Source organism: Phyllobates terribilis, unplaced genomic scaffold (genome assembly GCF_046119375.1).
Source record: "Phyllobates terribilis strain yellow unplaced genomic scaffold, ASM4611937v1 Scaffold_5__5_contigs__length_657084704, whole genome shotgun sequence".
Taxonomy (NCBI): Eukaryota; Metazoa; Chordata; class Amphibia; order Anura; family Dendrobatidae; genus Phyllobates; species Phyllobates terribilis.
In genome coordinates, this window is record NW_027362765.1 from 114491540 (window position 1) to 114513333 (window position 21794).

Consider the following 21794-nt stretch of genomic DNA (forward strand, 5'->3'; position numbering starts at 1 on the left):
AGGTTTTCGGCAAGGTCCGTCACCATGTACAACGCGGCCCTTAGAGCCTTATGGCTTAAGTGTTGGCCAGGAGATATCCAAGCCAGAACGAGAATGTGCTCTCTTACCTGAGGGAGAGCACCTCTTTGGACCGGCTCTGGATGAGATTTTGGACAATGCGAGTGATGTGAAAAAAGGATTCCCTAACTTTTCTGATTTGGCAGTGTCCTGTCCACTATAGCTAGATGGATTAGGAAGGCCATTTCTCTAGCATATATATCTAGCAGCAAGGAAGTGCCAGAAGGCTCACTCCACCCAGGCTGTGGCGACCTCCTGGGCTGAGAAGACAGGGGTCTTGGTAGAGGACATATATAAGGTTGCTACCTGGTCCTCTCCCTCTACTTTCTATAGACACTGTTTGATATGGGATGCATCGGCTGACCCGGAGAAGGGTGCTCCAGGCTGTAGTCCCTCCCTAGATTACTTCATCTCTGTAATTCTCTTGTGGTGCTGTCATGGTTGATCGATAGTCTTATGTTACTTACCGGTAACAGGATTTCTGAGAGACCATGACAACACCCTGATATTCCATCCCTTCACATTTGTGGGGGCACTTTTTTTTTTTTTTTTTTTTTTTAACTCACACTTAATAGGGTAATTTTGTGGTTGTTGTGTTTATTAACCTGGCGGTCCTCCCATGCTCTGTAATCCAAACTAAGGTGGGAGAAAGGTGCTGCCCTTTTAAGTATGTAGGTTTCCAGTTCTTGGTGGGCAGATCCCCTCTCGTGGTGCTGTCCTGTCTCAAAAAAATCCCGTTACCAGTAAGTAACTTAAGACTTTTCTCTACGACAGACACATTACAAGAATATTCATTTTCCTCATATCTCAGGCAAATCACAAATTACATACATCCCCTGTTTATTCTCATTGAAGAATGAAGCCAAATAGCTGATGTGTTTCACCACACAATGCTTTAGTCTAAAGCTAGACTATATAACTTTGACACTTCTATTTTAATGCATCCCCTGGCTTTATAAGCCATCAGGTCTAAGATCCATTTTTCATCAAGATTTCCCCAGAACCAAACATTTCACTGCCATCTGCTGGCCACACTCTGAACTACATCAGAAACCTGGTATTGAACCATTCTGCAAGTTAGAGCAGCATTTCCATTTATACTATATTCATACATAAGTATGTAGTGTAAGGGTACATACACCAAGTATTTGCTGCCAACATTTCTGCACCAAAACAAGAGGCACAGACCAGGGTTGGATGCCAATGAAGGCAGTAGTGAGTATTTTAACCCCATTCTGGCTTGGGGCGTATTAGTACACCCCAGGCCATCACCCCCGGTTCAGTGAGGGCTCCGGCGCTGAGCCTGCACTGAACTGGACACGTCAGCTGATTCTTACAGCTGACACATGCCCGCAGCTGTTAACCAGTTAAATGCCGCTGTATCTCTGACAGTGGCATTTAACAGCGCCGCAAGCGTGTCGGTGACCCAGTCATGTAATCACAGGTCACTGATGCGTTGGCATGACAACCCTGGGTCAGGGCAGACCCCAGTGGTTGTCATGTAAAGATCGCTATGAGCGCCACCTAGTGGTCGGTGCTCATAGCACAGGAGCATTTCTGCTACATAGGTGATCTGCTCATCACCTCTATTGGACAGTTGCTACTTCTAGTCTATGGAGACTATTGAAGCATGAAAAAAAAAAAAAAAAAAAAAAAAGTTGCCGCATTCAAAATAAACACACACACACACACACACACACACACACACACACACACACACACAAATTGCCTGATCAATATTACAAAAAAAAAAAATTCCAAACGCCAGAATTACATTTTTGGTCAATGCAACATTGCAATAATGGGCAATCAAAACACTGCATCTACCCCAAAATAGTATAAATAAAAAACGTCAGCCTGACGTGCAAAGAATAAGCCCTCGCCCAGCCCCTGAAAAATGGAGAAGCTACGGGGTCTTGGAAAGTTGTTTTTTTTTTTTTTTTTTTTTTTTAGCAAAACTTTGGATTTTTTCTCACCACTTAAATAAAACAGAACCTAGACATGTTTGGTGTCTACAAACTCAGTGACCTGGAGAATAATAATGGCAGGTCAGTTTTAGCATCCAGTGAACGTGGAAAAGAAAAAAAAAAAAAACACTGGAATTGCATATTTTTGGCAATTTCACCGCACTTGGATTTTTTCCCCTGTTTTCCAGTACACGATATGGTAAAACTAGTAATAGCATTTAAAAGTCCAACTCGTCCCGCAAAAAAAAAAAGTCCCCAGATGGCCATATTGACCAAAAAATAACAACGCTATGGCTCTGGGAACCAAAAAAAAACAAAACGAAAAATCAGTAAAGGGGGGTTAAACATGGTTTACACGATTTAGTTTAGGCAGGAAGAGAAATTCATGGGAGGGCTTCAATAGATTTTAGTTTTATTACCATTATATCAGCCTGTAGGGGACTTCTGCCAGCATAAGGACCCCAGCTGAATTCAGTCTTTTTTTTAAGCCTACAGACACTTTACTATTGAGGGGGATTTTACCACTTAATCTGACCGTAACCTGATAGTGACACATCACAGGAATCAGTCTGACTGGGCTGCTTGCTGTAGTTTTGATAAAACTGTTTCATCAGCAGATATTGGAGTACTAGTAAACCTCCTGTAATGTAGCCCTCCATATTCATAAGCCATATATAATCCTGACCCCACCACTGATTAGTAGCTTACGGTGTATGCTGTGTATGGACAGAAAAACTGAGTGTCTCTCCTTGTAATATAGGCTGGATGTGAGCTTTGCATGTATCCAGAGAGCTGCTCTCTTCATTAGCATATATATCAGCACATCTTCTATCCTACACTTGATCTTCAGGTACTTTCCTTGTACATACCCATTTTCTGTGCTCTCCATAAGCACAGTGCCCCTTTCACACAGGCACATCCAGGCTGCTTAATGCATGCAGATGGTTTGTTTACAGTCCTGCAAACATTCTCTGCCCAGAATTGTTAAGGCTGTGTGCCCATGATGCGTTTAAGAGTTTACGCAGCAGCAATTCCGATGCAGAAACACTTAAAAAACGCTTGGTAGAAGGCCTGCCATGTTCCCAAATGATGATCCGCATGCGCTATGCACATGCTGCGGAAAAATCCGCAGCACTACCAATTATTTTGTGGAGTTTTCTCCGCCATTGACTTGCATTGGAACACATGGAATCCGCATCACTGCAGATGCAGATTCCATGCGTTTCAATGTGCGGATGGTACCCGGGTTTGGACAAGAGTATAATAATATACTTACCTTCTGATGGCTCCCAGGGTCATTGTCTCAGCTTGCGGTAGACTAAAAGGACCTGCGGTGATGTCATTTAGTCATGTGAAGGGTCACGCGACCGCTGACGTCAGCAGGTCCTTTAATCTACTGAGAGCTGCCAGCAAGAAGAGACAAGCAGAAGGGGGGGGGCCCCCCCATCAGAAGGAAAGTATATATTTATTTTTTACTATTCTTTTACGGTCACACTATATAAATCCATGCCGTTTGCATGGATTTATATAGTGTGACCAAGTTGACAAGCACTTTCCAAGTGATGCTAAAAATCGCTTGGAAAGCGCTTGTCCTCCGCATGTACAATCCGGATGTGTTTTTTTCTGCCAGGGAGATGCAGAAACGCTCAGGAAAAATCTGGAGAATTTCTGCATTTTGGTCACACAGCCTAATATTTTAGCTGCACAGAACAAATGTATCACATAAGCAGCACATCATGTTCACACCAGGCAATGTGCTGCATGGCTTAAAAACCCTTGCATTTGACAAATCAGCGCTCTGCTCATTCGTTGGGTGCCTGGTTAATCAGATAGATGGAACAAGCTCATCTAGATGGGTCATCAGATAACCTTCTCCCATTCAGATCTGTGTACAGACCATTTTACACAGAAGGGAAAGGCCAGCAGAGTCAGAGCCTGTGATGGATTTATAAAATTTTGCACACATTTTAGATAAATAGCAACTTTCTAATTAGTCATTAAAAATTTAAACCTAAGACTTGTGAAAACACGCACCTTCTGCCCTGCACAATGGCCAGATTGATGACAACTGAGCCAGAAGAAAGTATACACCTTACCAAAAACTGATAGTCAGCTTCCTAAAAACTAAGATTGCAACAGATTAACCACTTAAATGCCACTCAAGCAAGTGATTTTACATGGCTTCATCATGGTCATTGGTATATATATATATATATATATATATATATATATATATATATATATATATATATATATATATATATATATATATATATATATATATATATATATATATATATATATATATATATATATATATATATATATAAAAAATCCTACTCAAGGGGCTAATGCTTAGACTTCAGTCTCTGCACGTCTCTTAATAAGTCACACCCAAAAAAAGTTAAACATTTTTTTTATTATTGAAATGTGTAAAATTTACCTTAGAAACATAGAAAGAGACAAGACACGTAGAGAAATGAAACCCAGTAGGTATTTACATGTAGTAGATCCGGACGACCCATTCACATATTCAAGCAGCTGGTGAAGACTGCGCCCGCAGCCTCAATAAATACATCATGGCATTCGTAGATCAATATTGCACTGGTCATCCTCCCCGAAAGCAAGTAGATCTCATCCACAGGGTCCTCAAAACATTCAGTGTATTCACAGCAGGGGCACTTATTGCTCTGACACCCCCTGCAGGCCACACAGGGGGCAGCAATAGAAATCACAAGACAGATTACTGGAATACGAGCTGTAAAATTGTAGCCTGGTCTCACTGCGTCAGGCCTGGGCTACCTTCTGTCATCTGGGGGTGCTTACTGGAGTTCTGTACAATCCAGGGGTGTTTAAGTACATCCCTCAGAGGCAGCCTGTGATTGGGGTTGTGCTTCAACAGTTTAGAGATGAGGTCTCTGGCGCCCTCTAACACATAAGGAGGGTACTGGTATTCCACCTGCAGAGAAGAGTGAGGAGCCACTAAATATATATACACAATACATGATCTGGTTTTACAGGACAACATGCAGCAGCTTGCCCCCTGCAGCTGATAGGACCAAGCTACATGAATAAACCACCATGTACAGTACCAGTGTACATGGACCCATCCGTTCTGCACTTACAGGTAGCAGTGGGTCACACAGGAACGATGGACTTTACCTTTGAAATTCTGCGGTAAGTTTCCTGGTGAGTCTCCGTTTCAAAGGGGGGCTTCCCAACTAGGAACTCGTAGCAGAGGACACCGAGACTCCACAGGTCAACCTTCTCATCGTGCATCCGACCTTCAATCATCTCTGGGGGCAGGTAGTCCAATGTCCCACACAATGTGGTCCTCCTGATAGAGAAATATAGGGTGTCTAGGTAGAATACCTAATCCTGCATGTGATTCAGAAAGTAAGAAAACAAGGTACAACGCAGACAAACCAAGCCTGGGGTGAAGGCCACAGTGATGGCATCATTCACATGCCGCAGGTCAGCATTGTTGCCATGGTTTAAGTGCGGAAATATTTGTAGTCTGAACACCCCAGGGGAGTGGGGGGGGGGGGGGGGGGGGGGGGGGGAGTGGCATAAACCAGTTATGTTCTAAGATTTACAGCTTAAGCCATATGAGAGCTGCACTCACTGTTCTGCTGCCAAATCACAGGCCCATACTGTGCTGCACACTTCAAACTTGAGTATAATCTAGGATGAAATGTGAAAATTAATGTGCACAGTGACTGCACAAGCAGAACAGTGAGTGCAGCTCTGGATTTTATCAAGCTTTCTTCTGAGTGTTTCACAATAATCTGAACAGGCTGCCAATCACTCGAACGAACCCAATGCTTGTTAATTGGGTGAAATGATCTTTTGTGCAGAAAAAGGGTCAGTTCTTGGCAGTGCATAGTCATATAACCAGGACTTGCTCTGCCTAGAACCATAGGAGCCAATGTGCACTGAGTGATCTAGCATAGATCTATTACGTAACGCTCAGTGCACATCATTCATTAGTGGTAGTTTAATAGCCTTTATAAACAGGAGTGGAAGTTAAAAGAAACTAGAATTAAAAAAAAATATTTAGGGTATGTGCACACGATGCAGAAAATTTCTGCACCTCCCTGGCAGAAAAAACGCATGCAGATTATGCATGCGTTTTTCCTGCAGAATACATGCGGATCCACAAGCGCTTTCCAGGCGATTTTAGCATCACCTGGAAAGTGCTTGACAACTAGGTCACACTATATAAATCCATGCAACCAGCATGGATTTATATAGTGTGACCAGAGAGAGTGTATATACTTACCTCCGATGGCCCGCGCTGTCCTGCTCAATCCGTTCTCCCTCGCCGGCAACTTTGAATTGAAAGACCTGTCGACGTCAGCATCATGTGACCCGTCACATGACTGACGTCAGCGCAGGTCCTTCAACTCACTGCAAGTGCCGGGAACCAAACAGGAGCGCTGCGCGGGCCGACAGATGGTAAGTATATATACAGTGCCTACAAGTAGTATTCAACCCCCTGCAGATTTAGCTGGTTGACACATGCGGAATTAACTTGGCATTGTGACATTTGTACTGTAGATCAGCCTGGAAGTGGGAAATGCACTGCAGCAAATTTTGTTTTTGTTTTAAAAACGTTAAAAGTTAATTCAGAGTGTCATTTATTATTCAACCCCTCAAACCACAAGAATTCTGTTTGGTCCCCCTAAAGTATTAAGAAGTAGTTCAGGCACCAAGAATAATGAGCTTCACATGTGTGGATTAAAGATCTTTTGCCAGCCTTTTCTATTTAAGACCCTCCCCAAACTTGTGAACAGCACTCAGACATGGTCAACATGGGAAAGACAAAGGAGCATTCCAAGGCCATCAGAGACAAGATCGTGGAGGGTCACAAGGCTGGCAAGGGGTACAAAACCCTTTCCAAGGAGTTGGGCCTACCTGTCTCCACTGTTGGGAGCATCATCCGTAAGTGGAAGGCTTATGGAACTACTGTTAGCCTTCCACGGCCTGGACAGCCTTTGAAAGTGTCCTCCTGTGCCGAGGCCAGGCTTGTCCGAAGAGTCAAGACTAACCCAAGGACAACAAGGAAGGAGCTCCGGGAAGATCTCATGGCAGTGGGGACATTGGTTTCAGTCAATACCATAAGTAACGTACTCCACCGCAATTGTCTCCGTTCCAGACGAGCCTGTATGGTACCTTTACTTTCAAAGAGTCATGTCAAGGCTCGTCTACAGTTTGCTCATGATCACTTGGAGGACTCTGAGACAGACTGGTTCAAGGTTCTATGGTCTGATGAGACCAAGATCGAGATCTTTGGTGCCAACCACACACGTGACGTTTGGAGACTGGATGGCACTGCATATGACCCCAAGAATACCATCCCTACAGTCAAGCATGGTGGTGGCAGCATCATGCTGTGGGGCTGTTTCTCAGCCAAGGGGCCTGGCCATCTGGTCCGCATCCATGGGAAGATGGATAGCACGGCCTACCTGGAGATTTTGGCCAAGAACCTCCGCTCCTCCATCAAGGATCTTAAGATGGGTCGTAATTTCATCTTCCAACAAGACAACGACCCAAAGCACACAGCCAAGAAAACCAAGACCCGGTTCAAGAGGGAAAAAGTCAAGGTGTTGGAGTGGCCTAGTCAGTCTCCTGACCTTAACCCAATTGAAAACTTGTGGAAGGAGCTCAAGAATAAAGTCCACATAAGACACCCAAAGAACCTAGATAACTTGGAGAAGATCTGCATGGAGGAGTGGGCCAAGATAACTCCACAGACCTGTGCCGGCCTGATCAGGTCTTATAAAAGACGATTATTAGCTGTAATTGCAAACAAGGGTTATTCCACAAAATATTAAACATAGGGGTTGTATAATAATTGACCAACACTTTTATGTTTAAAATTTAATAAAATTCAACTGAGCAACATAACTTTTTGGTTTGTAAGATTTATGCTTCTGTTCATAAAACCTACTCTCGTTTGCAGTTTGAAGGCTCTAACTTATTTGCATCTTATCAAACCAGCTAAATCTGCAGGGGGTTGAATACTACTTGTAGGCACTGTATATATTTTTTTTTATTTTATTCTTGTTTTACTGCTTTTTTAATGGTACCTGGGTGTGGATGAGACTCTCCTCTCCTCCACACCCGGGTACCATCCGCACATTAGAACGCACCAATAACGCAAGTACAGATGCAGTCTTGCGGAATTGGCGCGTTCTAATGCAAGTCAATGGTGGCGAAAACGCCGCGTTTACGCAAAATTAAATGACATGCTGCTGATTTTTGAGCGCAGCGTTTACACTGCGGAAAAATCCGCATCATGGGCACAGCACATGCGGATTTCAATTGGGGAACATTGCTGCCCTTCTACCATGCGTTTTTAATGCGTTTCCGCAACTGCAAAAAAGCCGCGGAAACGCATTAAATACGCATAGTGTGAACTCAGCCTTACACTTGTCCAGTGTTTGGAGACACTCCTAGTTTTTGCATACAAATACTGATCAAAGATATGGATGTGTGAATGAGGCCTTACACAGGCAGACTACAACTGACTAAGGCAACGGCCCCACTTTCAGTATTCGGTCAGTATTTTTTCTCAGGAGTGGGAGACAAAACCAGGTGAGGAACAATCAGAAAATGTATAATAGAAACAAGTCACCAATTCTGCATTTATCACCCACTCCTGGTTTTGGCTCCCACTCCTGAGAAAAAATAATGACCAAATATTGATAGTGGGGCCGTGGCCTTAGGCAACACAAACATAAGACAAGTGCCCTTGGGGAGTTAAAAAATAGACAGAACAAGTACAATACATATGCTGGAGTCACAATACCTTTTATGCATTCTTCTTTGTATAACTGGGTCTTTAATAAGTCTCAGGTGCTGGATGTTACATTAAAGGACTTATCTCTTCTGCTGATAAATACCACCCTCACTCCTTCATTACTATAGGCAAAGGAATCTGTCAGGCATTGGGCAGCAATTACTGGTTCTCGAGTATTTACTGAGTCAGACTGACGCCACTTCGACCCATTGGATTGGTCATGGTGACCCAGTGAAGAAATTCACATCCCACTGAACTCAAGGCCTTTTTATGTAAAGCCCGCATCCATCAGACTCGCATTAATTTCCTTTCCTGACATGAAGTCATCAAGCGCTCGCTGAACATTTCATATTGGCAAGAGCAGCATGACCCCTGTATGCAGAGAACTGTTGCTCCATTATAGCGGGCACAACAAGTACTGCCTCGGCACAGGGAATGTAAGGGATTTGGGAGGAGGGGGGGGGGGGCAGACAAACTTTTTTTTTTTTATAAGTTACATCTCTTGTAATAGACAAGAGCTTGGAATGATGGGTACCAATTGGCAGCCCCCCAGTTCCCTTTCCTCCCCCAATTATGTAGTATATAGTGCCTACTCTCACATCACTGTATGACAAAGCAGATTTGAAGTTAAGGTGCCTGAAAACGCTGGGACAACCTGTAATAGCAACTGTTTTGGATCTAAGGTATAAAGGACCATTATAAACTAAAATACATAAGGGTAATAACAGATCTGAATGCTCAGCCCCAATTCCTGACATGTGCGATGCTACAAGGACTGATGTATGTTGTACAGACAGCAATCTACACAGGCTGTCAAGCCATGAAACAGAAGAGTGATTTAACATTAGGCCATTGGATCCATCACCTTCAGGATCTCAGGTTTACAATGGTGCAACCATACTCCGATATAGGGGCACATACTATTCCCTGGCACTGTAGGGATTTCACTTTCCTGCCAGGCAGAGGGCTGCACTTGAGCGTGGCACTCACCTTGAAGATGGGGCATGCACTGACCAGCCAAAGTCCGCAATCTTCAGCTCCCCATTGGACCCCAGGAGGAGATTCTCAGGCTTGATGTCCCGGTGGATGACTTTCTTCGAGTGACAATACAGGAGGGCATCTGCGAGCTCAGTGATGTACTGCAAAGAGAATACACTTCGGTGATGGGAGTGTTCCCTGCAATCAATTAACATCTGTTTGGGGGTTTAACTGCAAGCAGTATCAGCTTGTTAGGTGCAACCTCAGCCCAAACCTGAGATGGGAAAAGTGAATATATTTTGGAAGTATGGAAGGAGCAGACTAACCAGACGAGCATGCTCAATAAGAACCAGACTGGCATAAAGCCAGCAACTCCAGCTTCTGATGCCAACACATTGTATCCTCACTCAGGAGACTGGAAGGGGGCTCTGCTTTGGCCGTCACATTCACTTACTAAGATTTAGGATAAACACTGCAATTGTATAGGTTATTGAGATAGAGAGAAAGACCAGAATATAAAGAGGCTTTAGAGACCACTGTAGAAGTGAGAAAGCTGAAATTAGATTACAAATAGTGTTTACTACAACTACATAGCAAGTGTCACTGGGGTGGGTGGAAGAATGTGAGAGCTCTACACTCATGTCATCTTTCCAAAAAGTGGTAAACATGTCAGGAAATGAGTAAAAACATTTTTTTTAAGCAAGGTTTGCAATGTTATCAATTTTGTAATATACTCCTGTACCTTATCTGGCTTCTCTCTAAAACATGTTGAAAGTTGTGTCACTTGCCTTGTCCATGCACTTAGGCCTGCAGTTGAGATCGGTGACTATACAGATACCAGACTTGTGAGCGTCTCTGCGCCCCTCCATTGTGCTCACACTAGTTACAACCCCCCTCCCTGTAAGTATGGGGGAGAGGAGCAGAGAAACTCACATGGGAGCAATACATTTACAGTTCAGATCAGCCTCTAGGTGAATGAACAAAGCAGGTGAAACAGGACTTTCAACATAGGTTGTAAGAAAAGGAAGCCAGACAATGGCATATATTACAATAGGTTCATAACTTTGCAAAGACTGATGAATAGAGGAGGGAGGGGGGCAGATAGACAAATTAAAGAAACACATCACGATTAGATGTGTGGTCAAATCAATAAGTCAGGTTCTCATTTCATTCAGCATCAATACTTCATTTACAAATGCTAATAGCTACCATTACATGGTTATTCATGGAGACAACATCACGAGGGGGGAAGGCGGTTAAAGGGGTTGTCCACTACTTTATATGATTCCCCCAGGGTCTGTTTCTCCAAATACCTCGTGGTGCCTTTTCTGCCTGTGAGCGGCACCATCGCTGGCAACTCACAGGCATCACGTGTCCCTCTTCCACGTTCCATGGTAGATGCTGGGTTGTGGGCAGGGTTACCCCACGCGCGCTCCCTCTCCTCATTCACTGGAAAAACGCGCGGTGGATGCTGGGTGTGACGCACAGGGTATCCCCCCGCCTACAGAACAGCGGGGAGTGTGTCACTTGTCACGCCTCACTTGACATGGACAGTGACGGGTCACATGATGCCTCTGAGCAGCCAGCAATAGCGCTGCTCATAGGCAGAAAATGTACCGCAAGGTACTTATAAATACACTTCCGGGCCCCACGGGGGATACATGGGGGGGGGGGGGGTGGACAACTTTTTTAATGTCGCCTCCCTGGGGTGATTGCTGAAGGCCATCACTATAGGTTTTTTGTTGTTTTTTTGTCAAGATACCAGTGCAGACCAATACCTGGACTGACTGGTCTGATGCAAACACAACTGCCTCATTGGGCATATATGAAGCCATCTCGGTTTAGGCCAGGAGACCTGCAACCTGTCTGGTAATTGAAGTCAGTGCAGAGTGAGACATGACTGCAGCCTTAGGCCACAGCCCCACTATCAGTATTTGGTCAGTATTTTTTCTCGGGAGTGGGAGCCAAAACCAGGAGTGGATGATAAATGCAGAATTGGTGACTTGTTTCTATTATACCTTTTCTCTGATTTTTCTCAGGAGTGGGAGCCAAAACCAGGTGAGGAACAATCAGAGAAAAGGTATAATAGAATCAAGTCACCAATTCTGCATTTATCACCCACTCCTGAGAGAAATACTGACCGTGGCCTTTAGTTTTACAGGAATTACATCCATCAGGCTGTGTTCACACATTGCAGCTGTGTTGTGGCCACAACTTGTTAGAAAGCCCTGTGCAGTTTGAATGACAGCAGAAAATTGGTAGCCAACAAAACTACTGAAAACCCATGAACAAAAGCAATGTCATTTGCAATCTGCGCCAATCTTCACAGGGCTGTGGAGTCGGCAAGCCAAACCTCAGACTCCCTCATACATGGCTCATGTTTAAGTGATGAATCTGTGCTACAGTAAATTTATCTCAGCTGAATGTCTAGACCCTTAGATCAGGAATAGGACAGACATTTCATAACTTTCCCAAACCCTTATGAAAAAAATATATTCCCCATAAACTGCATGGAACTACTGTACCCAATTTATTATATATTTTAGGAGTCCGAGTACTTCATACAGACTCCACAGCCCTGAATCTTAATGCAGGTCCAGTTTTGTGCCGACTAACAGCAGGCGTGTGAGCCCAGGAGATCCCAATTGGGGTCCGTTTGCTTCTCCCAACTTCCTGCCTGCTGACGCACAGCCTCCCTGTGCAAACCTGTCAACTCTTTCGTTTCATTAAACAGTTCAAACAAAAAAAACAGTCAACTCTAAGGCTAAGTGCCCACGATGCAGAAATGCTGCATATTTTTTCCGCTGCTCCCTGGCAGGAAAAACACATGCGGATTTTACATGCATCTTTCCCGTCAGGCAGAAGCGATTGTCAAGCGTTTTTTGCATGCGGGTTATCAAGCGCTTTTCCAAGAAATTTTAACATCACCCCCTGTGGTAATTATAATGATCCCCCCCCTCCAGTGCACAGCAGTTGTGGTGGCCATATCCCGCATACTTCTCTTTACACGAGGCACACTTCTTCCTCCCATCTATGGTCATTGTACTGCAGGGATCTTGTGCCTGAACAGGCGAGTCACTGATTTCTATCACCTGTATGCTCATATTAGTAGGTCAGATAAGTCCCAGATGGTGATAGATTCCCTTTAAAGTTGAAACAGATGATTACTGAACGTAACCATGGAGATATTTGGAGGCATTTCCCTTCATGCCTGTATGGCCATGATAATTAGTGACCCCGCAAGTCAGATTACACCATACTCACAGTAGCCGATTTCTGCTCATCGAATCGTGTGCACCTCTGAAGTTCCCTGTAGAGCTCCCCACGGGGGGCGTAATCCAAGATGAGGTAGACTCTGGTGGAATCATGAAAATAGCCATAGAGTCGGAGAATGTTGGGATGCCTGCAAAGAAAATAAAATGTATAACAGTTCTAATACATTTCAGTTTTCATACCAATAATATTGAAAGGGAACCTGACAGCTCTGATGACATTATCATCCAGCTAATATAGTGTTATCTAACCTGACAGGATAGCTTTAATATTCTTGGGATGAAGTCTAGTCAGGTCAGCTAACTATTAACCTGCAGATATAGGGTTATCTATAGGTTAATAGCATTCAGGAGGTGCCTGGCTGCTGCACTCGAAGAAATTTTACTTTATTGCTCCTAGGAGCAGCCATCCTTCAGTGATCACCCACAGTACTGAGCAGTGGCCGTAAGCAAACACTGGCACTTTGACTGACAGCTGGTTCTGCACCGACATGAGATCTAGTCATACTGGTGTGCTGGCACAGCCAGTGATCACTCACAGCACAGAGCGGAGTGTGTGCACGCTCTGGCACTGACAGATGGCTGAGCCCATTATACTTTTCCTCTGTTCCACTCCTGGTTTTGGCTTACAAGTACTGAACGAGGATGTAGAGACTGGTTATTTGTCATAAAACACACCTCTCAGGTGGTCATCTGAAATAGACCATGCACCCACCTCAAGTGAGATTGGATTTCCACCTCTCGGCGCAGCTGGTGTTCCACCCCTGCCTTCTCCAACTGGGACTTGAACAGAACCTTCAGCGCCAGGATGAATTTACTCTGCTTCTCACGAGCCAAGTACACATTGCCAAACTTTCCTTTCCCTAAAGGACGGCCGATCTCAAAGTCTTCAAGACACCACTGCTTCCTGTAGGTACAAGACAGTGTTACCACCACCAATGCCATCAGGAATACTCCTGGAAGAGTGGCAGTCAGTCTTCTGCAAATAATAAGGTAGTTGGACAGGACTTAGCTTCCCCTATTAAAGGCTGACAGCGATATATGTGCAGTCAATTTTCAGACTGGTCTGATTTGATCCAAGTCACTAAGGCTTTTCACAGGTCCATTTTTTTTTTTTTTTTTTTTTTTGGGGGGGGGGGGGGGGGTAGACTAAAAAGGTCTGAATGAGGCTTAAATTTTTTTTTTCTTCCACTCTTCATATCTTTTCAGACTCTCTCATATGCCCTCCCTCCAAGTTTCAGGTGGGTTTTCAGTGGGAGCATCAACCGGACCCTGGATACACAGCGTGCATCTTGCCTAGGTCTTCATTACCCTACATATCAATGATGCACCCATTTCTCCTCTAAACTGTGTACGCTGCCCTCCGCGAGATCATGCTCCCCTTCACATTGGAGATCTGTGTACAACCCCAACACCGGGCTCAGAGGGCCATAATCCACAACTGGCTGCAGGTTTACCAGGCAGAATGTCCTGCCTCATATCTGCATACAACATCGTCCACCCAAGCATCAGAGGGTAGGCCAGTTGGACTATGAAACCCAAATGTTTACAAGGACTCACACTTTGTTTATTTAGTCCAAGACCCCACCATCAGTATATTTTCCTCAGGAGTGGGTGATAGAAACAAGTCACCAATTCTGCATTTATTATATTTTTTCTCTGGATTGTTCTTTACATGGTTTTGGCTCCCATGCCTGAGAAAAAAAATACTTACCAAGTACTGATAGTAGGGCCATGGCCTTAAGGTGCACCCACAAACTGCAGGTGTATGTAGGGGAATGTAATATTAGGAAACAAGTCTGGCAACCATATTTTACACGAAGGACCATAAAATCTTAGAACTTTTACTGCAGGCAGTGCCATTGTATATCACCATAATTTGCCTCATTTTTATTGTAAGCACTGTATTTTAAAGGGATACTCTTGAGAGATAAAAATTTTGTACTGTCCCTGCCCTCATACACCAACGATGAGATGCCCAATGTACGCATCTTTAGAACATTTGTAATTCTGTGTGACAGCAGCTGCTCCTCACTGCTCTCCCCTCCCGCCTGGGATATTACAGCAGTGTGGAGCTCCATGCTGTTACCATCAGCCAGTCTCTTTATAATAGTTTCTCTGCAGAAAACAGGTAGAAGGCCACATCCCCTCTTCTGACTGGCTGTTACTCACAGGAGGGAGCTGCACCCCAGTTTGTGACAATGACCTAGATGGGGAGGGCAGGAGGAGCAGCTGCTGTCACACAGAATTACAAATGTTCTAAAGATACATACACTGGGCATCTCATCTTTCTAGTGTATGACAGGGACATTACAAAAACTCTTCATCTCCCCAGGTACTCCTTTAAGTTTACACCTTGTATCAGCTGACAAGTTCCCTTTTAAAGAGTACATGATGCCTACAGTTTGGGCAGCATGCATCAGGCTGTACAATCACAGCCATGTATGTTAGTCTCTGAAACGCTGCCAAAAAAAAAAAAAATGTAAATAGCTGCTGAGGATTGAGCTGTTCTATTAACTAGTCATAAAGGCGGGTCCCTGGTGGCTTCTCCCCACCCGCTGACAGTGACTAGCCTGTATGACTAGTCAATCGCACAGCTCGGTCCCCAACTGTTTCTTTGAAATGCTGCAGCATTTCAGAGACTAACATATGGCTGTGATCGTACAGCCAGTGCTCAGGTTGGGCAGCATGCATCAGCTGACAGGTTCCCTTTAAATCCTAAGGCTTTTGACTGACGGAAAACAGTGTCTTTTGGAGACTCATCCAGTTTGATGACTGGGGCAGCATGTTTTGCATCTGGGGTGTGATTCATCCCTTTGACTCTGCTGTAGACTGAGCAAGTGCAAGATTGAGTGAGGATATTAATTAACCCCTTGCAGTTGCACCCACATCAAGTGCTGAGAAATGTGTACTTAATGGCCTTTAACCATTGCAAAGCTGCCCTATTTTTAATCTATATCCCCTGAGCATCCCAATACTAGTGGAACCATTCATATTAAAATAAATCTATTTATCTACTCACTTTTTACCCTCTTCCTTGGGGAGGACTGTGGCCGGGGCCTTGTTCTGATCAGCAGTAGCCTTCTTGTCTATAAATGGTGCTGGAAAAGTAGAAAACAATACAGTCATGGAGAGTGGCGATTCTCAGGTGTGACTTGACCCTAGTTTCTCTTCAATCCTCTGCAGTGTATGTCATCATATTCTGTGCCGATACACTTAAGGTACCATCACACCTAGCAACGCTACAGCGATCCCGACAACGATACGACCTGTCAGGGATCGTTGCTGCGTCGCTATGTGGTCGCTGGTGAGCTGTCAAACAGTCAGATCTTCCCAACGACACAGCAACGATACGGTGACCCGTAGCGACCTGTATAACGTTGGGACCCTGTCACATAGCAGCTACTCTGACGATTCAGACCTCGATGAAGGACGACTTCTCAGTTCTGAGTCGCCAACGAGGTCGTTGGTAAGGTGTCAAACACCGATGCATGCTACCCAGCGGGACCTCATCAAAAAATGGTCCAGGCCATTTCGGCATGACCAGCGATCTCACAGCAGGGGCCTGGTCGCTACTGCGTGTCAAAAGTAGCAAGATCGCTGCCGAGGTTGCTGTTGCGTCACAAAACTTGTGACTCAGCAGCGATCTCGCTTAGTGTGACAGGGGCTTAAGGCACAATGGGATAAAGGCCCCGTCACACATAACGAGAGTTAGTGAGTCACGGTTTTGGGATCGCTGGAGAGTCGTTTCATGATCGTTAGGGAGCTGTCAAATATGCAGAACTTCCCAACGATTTTGGCCGCCCCAGCTATCTAACTAACGATCTCGGCGGTCGTTGGGATGCTTTCACACAGCAGCTATTTCAACTATCCACACCTTGATAGGGACTGTACTGTGTCACAAAGGCGTGCATAAAAATTACTTTTCCGCGCCCCCTCATCTCTGATTGGTGGACGCTACTGCGTACGGCCAGTCACAGCCGGAGAATGCTACAACGATCCGCAAAATCAGGACTCAGTCGAATGAACGGATATCAACAGCCCAGAGAATTCTGCAATCCAGCACGAGGTCAGAAACCAAGGATGGAATCGCTATTCTGTTGCCTTCTTTATGCACGGCGGAAAATGAGAACGCGCCAATCGGGGACGAGGGGCGCGGAAAAGTCCAATTTATGCACGCCTACGTGTCTCAGTTCTGAATAGCTAACGAGGTCGTTGATAAGGTGTCAAATACAGCAATGCACACTGCCCAGCGGGAGCGCAACGACCCAGGAAGCTCTGTAACGATCAGCGATCTCACAGCAGGGGCCTGATCGTTGCTACCTGTCAGACATAAAAAGATCGCTAGCAAGATCGCTATGGCGTCACAAAAACCGTGACGCATCAACGATCTCGCTAGGGATCTCGTTATGTGTGATGGGGCCTTAACCCTTTATTCATACAATGATGTCATCTTCTAAATCTAAAAAGCAAATATTGACCCATATACTTAACACCAAATGGGGTGAATGCAGCACAGATGACATAACTAGCAGATTTCTCACCCGCTGAGTGATTGCTCAGGGCCGGCTCCTTGTTCTCATTCAACGCCTGTGGTTTGCACGGATGCTGCACTGGAGCAGTTGGCTTTGTCGCTTGTACCGTCTGCTTCTGATTGGGTACAACTGGCTTCTTAGTGAGGACCCTCTGTGGCTGGTTAGAAGAGCAGAGGACTCTCTGTGGGGCTGTGCTGTTCCCAGCTTGCTTCACCTGGGGGGCATGTTGCTGAGTAACTGGAATACGTTTTGGGCCGTCAGCCATAGATGTCAAGCTCTAAAGACAAAAAAAAAATGCAAAACTGAAGTTATAAAAGGAAGATTGTATGTCTGGCATCCCAAAAGTGGTAGAAAATAGTGACCACCTGGGCTTAACATTGTAGAAAGTAGTAGATTGAAGCCTCCCCCCCTCCTTACAGGGAGAGTTATCAGAATTGCCCAAGTGAAGACCGCTGGCATTCATGCATTACACATACATTGATGGGAATGGAAGCTGTACAGTGGTGCCAAGCAGACAACTGCAATAAAGACAGAAAGGGGACAAGACATTTAAGGTGCAAGGGGAGTTGAGGCATTTACTGCTGGTTCTGACCATGTAGGACATTACCTTGATTGGGCATGTTATGGATTGTAGGCCAATATCAGCCATTTCAGGATGGGGGTTGGCCGACTAATCTCCAACATGATTATAGAAAGTTCCATAAAGGAAGTTTATTTTAAAACATTACAATTTTGGTGAGGGCAACGAGTGCAGAAACCCTCACTACTATTTGAAATGAAAGAGGGTCAACAGTGCACAGCCTATACAATTCTGACAGTCTCTCCTCGGAGCAGATGAGAGGGGTGTACCAATTCTTATACAGTCTGAGCCTTACATGAACCCACAAGTCACTACTTTCTGAGGGAAGCAGGGCAGAGTCCATCAGAAGATTCTCTTACTACACCACTGATTTTTCTATAAGAAGGGTTGACTGGCACATACATTGGGGAGAGGGGCTGACATTAAGCCTGTCTCCATATAACTGCAAGTACAAGCAATCAGCACCGTTCACATCTGATAACCCTAGTGGGCAGGCGTTTTGTCTCAACACTCAAAGGATGCAGTCTATTGTAAACCCCCACCTTTAGAAAAGTTATCCAACACAGAAGGCTCTGATAGGGTTGGACAGGGATTGGGACCTCCTCCCCCCCCCCCCCCCCACAAAAATGCAGGTAGACCCTGCTTTGAATTTCTCCAGCTGCCACAGGCACACATACAGCTGGGTCTAGGTTTGGTTGTCTGCAGGTTTTTATTTTACGGACTTATATAGTGCCATTAATTCCACAGTGCTTTGCAAACATATAATCACTGCCCATTGGGGCTCAATCTAGATTTGGTTTCTTTGGGGTGTGCGAGGTAACCCACAAGAACACAGGGAGAACATACAAACTCCTTACAGATGTTGTCCTTGATGGGATTTGAATTCAGGATCCCAAAGCTGGAAAGCAAGAGTGCTAACCACTGAGCCTCCTGGTGCAGATGAATAAAGTGTATGTATATAATCATAAAGAGAGGTCCCTTTAAAGCAAATTTTTATTTATATAGCAGTCATCATCCAATAGCTACTATAAACAAGTGTTCACAATAAGGACTAACACTGTCCTTCCACCCAGTATCTCCTACCTTCACGTTACAGCCAGAAAGTCCATTGCGGTTCTCCTTGGCTGATCGCTGCTCCATGTTGTCCTGTAATAAGATCATCAAGGGGGTAAGAGGTTTGTTCCTTTTAATTAGGTTTCTGGCTGCAGCTAGATACATGACAAACCTCATCTCCTTCCCGAGTCCACTGGAGAGTCTGTTGCAGCACTGACATCACAGCAGACAACACCAATCTGTGATCTCAGCGCCACTGCCAGTGTAACCAGAACGCCCCCCCCCCCACCACCACCACCCCTCTTCAGAGGCGCAGCCAGTGCCAGACAACAAGAGCTATGGTGGAGACCCAGGGAAGTGGAGCACAAGGCAGTTTGTTGTTATATAACAAACTTCAATTAAAGGGCATTCCCATCTCCAAGATCCTATCCCAATATGTAGTAGGTGTATTATTAGCAAATAACCTATACTTCATTTCTAATTTAAGGTATCTGATTCGCCATGTCTTTCCTCCTGTTTAGGCATTGAAGGACCTTAGGTATCCATGGTTACGACCACTGATATAGTGACAGTTATAGTTGCCAGTGGTCGTAACCATGGATCCAATCCTGCTGACAGGTGCACGTTGAGAGCGGCTGATCTGACTTGCAGGTCTATTAAATATCTGCACTTCTGTGCGAGTGTCTGTTCTCCCTCCCCTGTGCTCTATAGAACGAACAAGTCAGATGAAACAGCCCTTTGTGCATGGAGTTTGGGATAAAAACTACGCAAGGTAAGGTGAAGGAATATTCCAAGTGGCTGAAAAGTTTTTTTTTTTGTTTGTTTTTTTAAACAGGGAAACAGTCATGTTAGAAAATGCTATTCACCTGTAGATATGGAGTTAATATGACAGCAATTTATAGAGAAATGCCTCATGCAATAGGGTTAGAAAGAAACAAAGGATCCAAAAACCCATACCAAGCAAGCAGAGATTATTGTACACTGGAGTCGACAGACAGACACTTTGTGCAGAGCAAGCTTTCAGTCCTGGGTTAAGGAGGGTGCACACTCCTCTGACAGAAAGAGCGGCTTGAACTTGCACTCTCAGTATGGAAGACAAACATGACTTTAAGCTTCACCTGCGGGTCAGCCCCATATCGGCAAGCAGAGTTTTCCAACATGATAGGTTCCCACTAAACTCTGTACAACCCACCCTCCACATACAAACTAGGTGTGTGAAGTTGTGGAGCTCTCATCTGAATGTCCCATGAACTCAGGGGCCCCATAGTGTGTCAGAGCCCCTTTACTGTGAATATCAATAGTGGCCAAGCCCACAAACCGCACTAATGTGACAAATACACGTCAGGCTCAGGTAAATTTCTGGCTGAAGCCGAAGTGCCATCTAATGCCTGCACACTCCATAACATGTGTACAGCATGACAGGATCAGGATCTGCCGTTTAACCAATTAAAGGGGTTTTTCCAAATTCCCATGAACAAAGTACACTTTTTAATTAACAGATCTTGGAACGATAAAATGTTCCTGTGCTGAGATAATCTTATAAATGTGCCCCTGCTATGTGTACTGTGTAATGGCTGTGTCTGACCATGTACAAAACATAGTCTGATCATACCACAGCTCCTGGGCAGAGTATACAGACATTACAACAGGGGGATAACAAGTGATTCTGTCTGTATACTCATTTCCTCCCCTGCCCAGGAGATGTGGTATATCAGCCACATCCATTACACAGTACACAGCAGGGGCACATTGATAAGATTATCTCAGCACAGGAACATTTTATTTAAACACATCCAATTGTCGAACTTATTATTCCAAGATCTATTGATTAAAATGAACTTTATTCATGGGAAAACCCCTTTAAGTGCTGTTGTCATGCACTGACACTTAAGGGTGCCCTATTCACCCCCTCCCCCATATTGTGCATCAGTTCAGGTTCTCATATTGCCTCCTTCCATGCCATCACTGGGGGCTGAAGGGTTGCCATGCTGTGGGTGACCCCCAGTACCAGTGTAGTGGGCTGACGAGTCCCATCCCCAATACCAGTGTAGTGGCTGCACCCGCTGAACAGACTAATCCCATTATGTAGGTGTTAGGGGCTCACAGAATGGTCATGTGACAGCCTCAGATAACCGGGGTCCCCGTTTCCTACTGTTGGGGGAGGGGAGGACTAATCACTGCGCAGCAGTCGCGACCATTGCTGACCATACAGCAGCTTTAGAGTGCGAGCTCCTGCGCTCAGCCCCCATTACCTGCGCTGACTGGCGGCTCTCGGTCACACACCACTCGCAGTACAGCAGAGCCGGACACGACGCGTCTCCGCACACAGCAGTGGTGGTTGCTGCGTCCTCTGACCCCCGAGGCCTAATTCACGCCTCAGCTCTCACTCCACCAACCGCTCGTCTCCCCTCAGATTCAAACAACCCGCTTTTAAAGCGCTTTAAACCGCTCTCGACGCTGATTGGCTGAAGCCTTGAAGGTGGTGGAAGGTGATTGGTTGATTGAAAGAAAAGCCGTTGAAGCGAGGAGGAAGCGAAGGACGTAATG

The 21794-nt window shown here is 45.0% G+C and overlaps 1 protein-coding gene across 1 annotated transcript; it reads right to left on the reverse strand.

Moving 5' to 3' along the window:
* Positions 1 to 4424: 4424 nt before the first annotated feature.
* Positions 4425 to 21730, reverse strand: AURKA (aurora kinase A). Its single transcript, XM_073682768.1, has 9 exons — positions 21500 to 21730; positions 19278 to 19340; positions 17624 to 17891; positions 16102 to 16180; positions 13795 to 13986; positions 13072 to 13210; positions 9820 to 9968; positions 5187 to 5361; positions 4425 to 4983 (listed from the first exon to the last, which is right to left on the reverse strand). Exons 2-9 carry the CDS (start codon positions 19332 to 19334, stop codon positions 4804 to 4806), a joined length of 1239 nt encoding a protein of 412 aa, XP_073538869.1. The 5' UTR covers positions 19335 to 19340; positions 21500 to 21730; the 3' UTR covers positions 4425 to 4803.
* Positions 21731 to 21794: the final 64 nt, after the last annotated feature.